This window comes from Gymnoscopelus braueri, assembly GCF_963280865.1.
Source record: "Gymnoscopelus braueri genome assembly, chromosome: 20".
In the NCBI taxonomy this organism is placed as follows: Eukaryota; Metazoa; Chordata; class Actinopteri; order Myctophiformes; family Myctophidae; genus Gymnoscopelus; species Gymnoscopelus braueri.
Genome location: NC_137622.1, coordinates 34824433 through 34831655, shown reverse-complemented (window position 1 = coordinate 34831655; position 7223 = coordinate 34824433). Strand labels below are relative to the sequence as shown.

Here is a 7223-nt window from a genome sequence, read left to right as displayed (position 1 = left end):
GTCGCGTCAATTTGTCGTCTCCAAAATGTACAATTACAGCTCCAAGAGAAAGCCCAGGAAAAGAGGAAAAACTGCTGATGGGAGCTGATTACCGATTTAGCATTTGCTGGGATTCAAACATTACACACAATTTGAAATGCAGCTTTCATTTAATGTTTTTCCTCCATCCCTAATGGGATCTGGAGATGATGGGGTCTAATAGAGAACGGCAATATAAATGCAATTGTGTACGTGATGCTGTAAATCTGTGTGTGGAGAATTTCCTGAGTTCTCTCAGAATCGCTCTCCTCCTCTAAGCATGCCCCCTGGATACTGTCTTCTCTCAAGGGAGGCCATTGATGAATATCATGGAGAAGGGTTTAGGTACTGTAAAGATGACCAAAAGCAGCTGTCATTTCCTGGCAGAATAACAATTTATTTAAATTTAGACAAAAAGGAAATACATTTTTGTGCTCTGTGCAATCAATGAACAGCTTTTATGTACAGTTTATACACTGTTATATATAATCTCTTGTCGTAAGTAGTTAAAATGAATTATCACCACCCATTAAATACTCATAAATATCAAAGACCCTGTGCCCCCCACCCCCACATCCCCATTTGTTTGGCAATCTAAAGGTGTAAAAAAGCCATTATCTTCAATTTTCAAAAACATTCATTCAAAGATGCGCAGTGTCAAAATTCAAGTTGCTATGTTTTATCCAGCGAGGGCCAACATGGGCGTCGTTGAGCTCTCTCCGCTATCAGCCATCATCTCATACTAAATGTCATGAGCTCAAAAAGGACCAGACGTGTTTTTGTCTTTTGTTGTCGTAATCCAGGCAAATCAAAACAAGATAGATACACGAAACGCAATCACAAACGGGGTGAATTCCAGCCTGAATCCACGCAGTTTCACTTTATTGACTTAAAACACTCTCTTTGAGATCCTGAGGACGCACCTGAGTTTATATAGCATTGACAGCAATGGTTTACGGAGCAGGTATATGCCTCTGACACACGCCATCTTCATTCCCTTAATGTAGATCTGACAGGCAGTTTTCGGTCCGGAGGAAAAAATGGACGAGAAACGGAAAATGTAGCAATTATCGTTAAGGTGGAGGCGAAGGGGGGAGTAGTACGTATTACAAGTTTGCATGGACGTCCTCAGCGCGCAGCACTTTGTAAGTAATCCAGTAGAAGATGTTGAATATGAGGAAGCTGAGGGGAAAGACGGCTCTGGATATGGTGTCGATGCGCTTGGCCTGGTCCACGAAGCGCTTGCGCAGGGCCTCCCCGTCGTAGATGGTCACCGGGGGCGGCGGGGTGAAGACGGTGCTGGACCCCCTCTCCACGGCCGTGCCGTCCTTGTTCTGCAGGCAGTGACCTAGTCCGTAACCCCGGAAGTAGAACCCGCGGCCCTCCCTGACCAGTTCCTCTTCCTGTGGAGCGAAAGCACAAGGAAAAAACACATTGGACTCTATCACTGTCATCTGGCATTAGCTCATTGTTACATTGTTTCCTCTCAGTGGCTGTTTACCAAATGTTTTTTGGGGTGTGGAACCAAAGGGCGATTATAACGTCCAGCTGGGTGAGAACAAGGTCGTATCCACCCAAAAAATGAACTAAACTTTCAGGGACAGAGCTATTTTTAACCCATTAAGACCGGGAACAAATCTGTGTCATTTTTAGATTTCTTTATAAATGTCTGAACCTGCGGTTCCTCTCGTACTGAGCGGGATTACTATTGCAACATTATAATAGCAGATATACAAGCTCATAGCGCGGCACAGAGTGCCGCGCTATGAGCTTGTAGATCTGCTATTTAAAAAAACTATCTTGGACATTTTGTACAAATCTTTGAATATATATATATACTGTATAAATATGTTTTAAAGCAACCATTTTTAGCTCCGATCTGTGCTTCTGGGGGGTCAATCTATTTGGAGATGGGGGTCCGCGGCCAAATACATATAATTTTGGGGGTCCTTGGTATGAAGCAGTTTGAGAACCACTGATATTATAGCAATATGTTTAAAAATAAATAAATAATAGGATTTAGAAGACATTTGTAGAATCCCCAGAAGTAAAGATTTGAGTAAAAAAAAATTGCTTAAAAAAATTATATTTAAAGATTTGCACACATTTTCCATGATTTTTCTAAAAATAGCAGATCTACAAGCTCATAGCGCGCACTCTGCAATTCTTTAATAGCCAAAGAAATCGTTCCCGGTCTTAAAGGGTTAAACTCAATAACTGAGTGATGGCATTTGATCTAGCCAGTAGCCTCAGATCTAATTTACTTAATCTCATTGAGGTTTCCAAGACACAGAGAGGGCAACAATGGGGACATCTCCATCACAACAAAATGGGACATTCTAATTATGAAAGCTGGTCAAAAAATTAACCTTCATTTCTCTTTTGTAGTTTAAGGACACATGCTCTTTTTTCCACCCCCATCTTCTGGCATAACGGACCTGTCATTGTGTCTCAACAAAAAAAAACTTGCAGTAGGCATTACCCTTTGATGGATGGCAGGGCAGCTTTTTTCCCACTGTGAGTGAGACCCTATCCTCTCCCTCCGAAGAGAATATTAATAGACATGTAGCTTAAGTCTGACAGTCCACTGACACTTTGAGAGATTCGCTTTGGCAGGGGAAAGATCTAAATTGGGTGATTAGTAGTCGGTGTGAGGTGCCCTGGGTGCATTGACCCCCATATCCCTGCCTCTCTCCCTCACTGACCCTGGTAAATGTCTGGCGTATACAGTACGCTGCTTAACTTTGCATAACAGCATCGGGCGGACTTGGCAGGGGATCACTGCAGTTTCCAGTCAAAGACACATTGTTTCGACTGTTGTGAGCAGCAGTCGGCGTGCATGACAAGTAGGTATACTGTAGGTAGTATTTAGAGTGCTCAATGGGCTGGAAAATCCAAACGAAAACAATTCAACCAAACCGAGTTGAAGCCCAAGATTATCACGTACAATACTGAGCCCAATACCGACCAAACATGAAAACAAACAAACAAACAAACACAAGTTGGTTATTGCCAAAAAAGGCTGCGCAATTTACACAGGCAGCGGGTCTAATCACAGCACAAAAGGAGAGAGATGTTTTTTTTCTTCATGCCAGACACTGGTTCTTTTAGCAGGTGAGTTTATCACCTCGCAATCCAAAAGACACGTACGTGGCTTTATATTTTTGGGTTATTGTTGTGTGAGCTACTTCTCATGATGATCGGCATATTGATTGATATACTGTATAGTATCGTTTCGATTCCGATTCCAGCCCTACCCGCGGGATCTGGATGAAACTCTGAGAACTGTTAATGCACCTATACCTACGTGTCTCCACACACCTACTGCTCACGACAATGCCTTAAACTACAGTGTGTGTGTTCACGCCGTTTTTTAGAAAAGCGATGTGATCCGCTTCCCATCTTCAATTACCTAACTGTCTTCAAGTCTATTTTTCTCGAGGAAGGTCGGCTCTGAGCGGAACTTTTGTGGCGACTAAATCGTTTATCTGTTGCTTCAATGACAAAGTGCACCATATTCCACAGGGGTATGAGGAGCTGTAGCTCTTCCAGCACGGCCTAATTATCCCCTACACTCCTACCTAAACGATACAGTACATCATGTGCTAAAGTCTAATGATGCGTTTCTCTAAAGATAATAGGCACTCATCGTCTCTGGTCCCTTCTCTGTAAGGTATCGGCGCTACCAGGGCACTTTGGGATTTGTTGGGGGGGAAGTTCCGCTTCTACAGTACCTCTATAATCTTCATCACAGTGTGCTGTGGCACATGGAGGGAATGATCTAGCTTTCATTGAGAGATCAGTGGTTATCTGTGGGTTATGGCAGGCTATGACAAACATAGCCATATTTAGCAGAGGATGGCGGAGAAGATTTAAAAAATACAAGACAGGTGTAAATAAGGATGAACGCTGCTTTGTGCACAGGCCAGCATTCCTGACAGAATTATTGTATTTCATTTCTTTTGACAAAGCCTTTAAAGTGAAACACATTTTGATCAGAAAGGCGATGACGGTTGAAAACGTGAGGAACCAAAGACACAACACTGGAGTTCACGTAAACTTTTATAAGCTGGGCTGCGCACAAAAAAAAAACAGCAAGGAATGCAAGGCGGGGATAGTGGCAGGTTTATACTGTCAGGAGGGCTGGTGAAGATTTGGTTGCCGGGGTCAGAGGTGTTAGTGGATAAATTCAAGGTTGAGGGGATACTGGGGAAAAGGCACATGACGCATTCATTTCTGGGGGTCGGAAGGCAAGGAAAATTGGGTTTTGAAGGTCAGGGGTTGACACGGGTTGAGTTTTTTACCCTGGCACACGCACTGCACTGCTGATTCAGGCTCCCATAGGCTGTGTTGTTACCGGGGAGATCATTCACTTTCCGCAGTGTCACGACACTCCCAGGCTGACTGGCAAAGACCTCCGTCAGAAAAGAGGGTAGACACATTTAAATGACAGTTACTGCTCTTTTTTTTTATTTTCTCCGCCTTTTCGTCGTCCGGTGTACAGCAGTGGTGTAAAGTAACTAAGTACATTTACTCAGGTAAAATGTTGAGGTACTTTTACTTTACTGGAGTGTTTCCAATTGTCTATACTTTTACTTCTACTACTTGCTACGTCTCAGAGGCAAATATTGTACTTTTTACTCCACTACCATTATTTGAAAACTTATAACATTATACATTATAAAACCACATTAACACATGTAGCCCTATTTTATACCTAGGCTATTTGAAAATAGCCGATCTACAAGCTCACAGCGCATCGCGACGCGTTGTGAGCTTGTAGATCTGCTATTTTCAAACATTATAGTGCTTTTACTTTTGGTACTTTAAGTACATTTGGATACCAATACTTTTGTACTTTTACTCAAGTGAATTTTGAATTCCGGAGTTCTACTTGTAACAGAGTATTTCTACATTGCAGTATTGATACTTTTACTCAAGTAAAAGATTTGAGTACTTTTTCCACCACTGGTGTACAGCAACGACAAAAAGGTCTGGCATGATGGCTCCTGTAAGAGATGCTTGTTAGTGTTTAATTGAATTAGTCTTGGACATCTGCCTCCCGCTTCTTTTTTTTGCCGAGAGCAAGAGAAGTCCCCTCAGCCTCGCTCATTCTAATTCAGCAAACTATACCTGGTGGTCTCCAGGCCAAAGATGAAAATGATTAAAAATGCAGACAAATTCATAAACACATGTCATTGGTACAGAATTTTCCAGAAAAAAACAATAAGTCATGCTACTGAATCATGCTTCTTCAGAGTTAAAGAGACACTTAAAGAAATACCCCAAAAATTACTTATTTTCTATCATTTTTATCATTTTTATACACACCCCAATTAATGATTTGTTTTTGTTTTTGTCGCATTCATAAGCCAATAATTTGATGACCGGGTGTATTTCCAGTTGAGTCTCCTACCGAATACATTAGTATCTTTCCGCCGGTCATCAAATTATTGGCTTAGGAATACGACAAAAACAAAAAAAAAATCCATGAATTCTATGCTTCATGTGTGTAATGTGTGTAATTGATAGAAAATATTTACGTCTTTGGGTGGTCTATTCCTTTAAGGAAAACGTTGTGTGAGTGTGTGATAATACATCGTCCATGGCTTGTAGCTCAGGGAATTGTCTTCAGAGACTGAGGGAAATATCTTGATGTTGAAGTGTTGTGTATTTCTGCAAACGCCGTAAAATGGAAGCTGTATGCTTCCATTCTACGGCGTTTGCAGAAATACACAACATCAGAAATACACAATCTTTGGTTCCTTTTAGTTCTGAAAGCATTGTGGACAGACTGTTAAATAGTCTGGGATTGTATATGCATAAGTTCTCTAGTGAAGCTGGGAATTTGTATTGATTAAACACTTAACCTCTTTAACCCCAGCATCGGTATTGTAGGGAAAAGCTTTTGCAGAAAATAGCAGATCGACAAGCTCACAACGCGTCGCACCGCGACGCGTTGTGAGCTTGTCGATCTGCTATTTTCTCAACATCACCAGCTTTCCCCACAATAACAGAAAACAGACAAGGAATTCCGCTCAACCATATGGGGTTTAAGTGGTTAAACCATATATACCGTACTTAGTTGACTGGGATCTCGCAGGGCTCTATTCTAGGTCCGCTCCTTTTTTTTATCCTCAACACACCAAATCTCTTCACCGAAAAACGGCCACATCTACACATTGCAACCGCGCTGTGAGCTTGTTAGATATAGCTATATTCACCGACTGTTTGCCGCCCCCCCCCAGAATATAGGGAAGTCAGGCTTCAAGTGACAGTGGTGTAAAGTAACAAAGTACATTTACTCAAGTACAACTTGAGGTAATTTTCCAATTTTCAGAGTATCTCCAATTTTCTGTACTTTTACTTTTCTACTCCAGTAAATCTCAGGAAAATATGGTAATTTTACTCCACTACAATTATTTGAAAACTTTAGTTACTAGTTAATTTTCCAATATAAATTAAAAAATATAAATCTTCCACCACTGTCAAGTGATTAAACCTGGACAGGACGTGATAGACTCCATCAGATTGTCCACATGTTTCTTGTCGTCACCTTCTTAAACTAATGGCCTAAGTAATTATTTTAAGTTTTTCAGAAAACTGATCCAAAACAAAACTATATGATATTTCTTAATCATGGCAAAAAGGGGGGGGGGCAGCATGATCTTTTTCAATTAGGAGATAGGCGATTTTACCAGAGGTGGCCAGTGTCATGAGGAGCTGACTTAGGCAAAAATATAATTTTCCTCCAAACATGACTTAGGCCATTAGTTTAAGAAGGTGACGTGGTGCAACACATCATCAAGGCATATGCGTCGGTACCTCTCAGATGGATTGTTGGCCAGGCCAGATTCCTCAGTGGGAGTAATGGACAAGGGGAGTCCTTCCCTCTCACTCTACTGCTTATCGATTCCAGCCCCAGCAGCACAGACAGTCCAGTATAACTGCTTGTCGTTTTAGATGTCTTTGGGCTATTTTTTAAAGATCTTGAACATTTGTGCAAAGTTTTTTAAGCTACAAGGTCACTGCGTCGTGATGCGACGCATTGTGAGCTTGCTTTGGCTATTTTCAAATTGCCAAAATGTGGCTGGTGGTTAATGTATGTTTTGTAATAATAATCAAAATCTACAAAGTGGATAGTACCTAAAGTTTTCAAATAAATGTAGTGGAGTAAAAGTACAATATTTGGATCCGAGATGTAG

At 41.3% G+C, this 7223-nt stretch overlaps 1 protein-coding gene across 1 annotated transcript in view; it reads right to left on the bottom strand.

Annotated features, from left to right (window-relative positions):
• Positions 1–1077: 1077 nt before the first annotated feature.
• The window catches only part of glra4a (glycine receptor, alpha 4a), a 71525-nt gene continuing 65379 nt past the window's right edge, over positions 1078–7223 (bottom strand). The window contains exon 9 of the mRNA XM_080415845.1: positions 1078–1421. Within this exon, the coding sequence (XP_080271971.1) occupies positions 1125–1421 (297 nt within the window). The 3' untranslated portion in view covers positions 1078–1124. The remainder of the gene's footprint in view (positions 1422–7223) is intronic.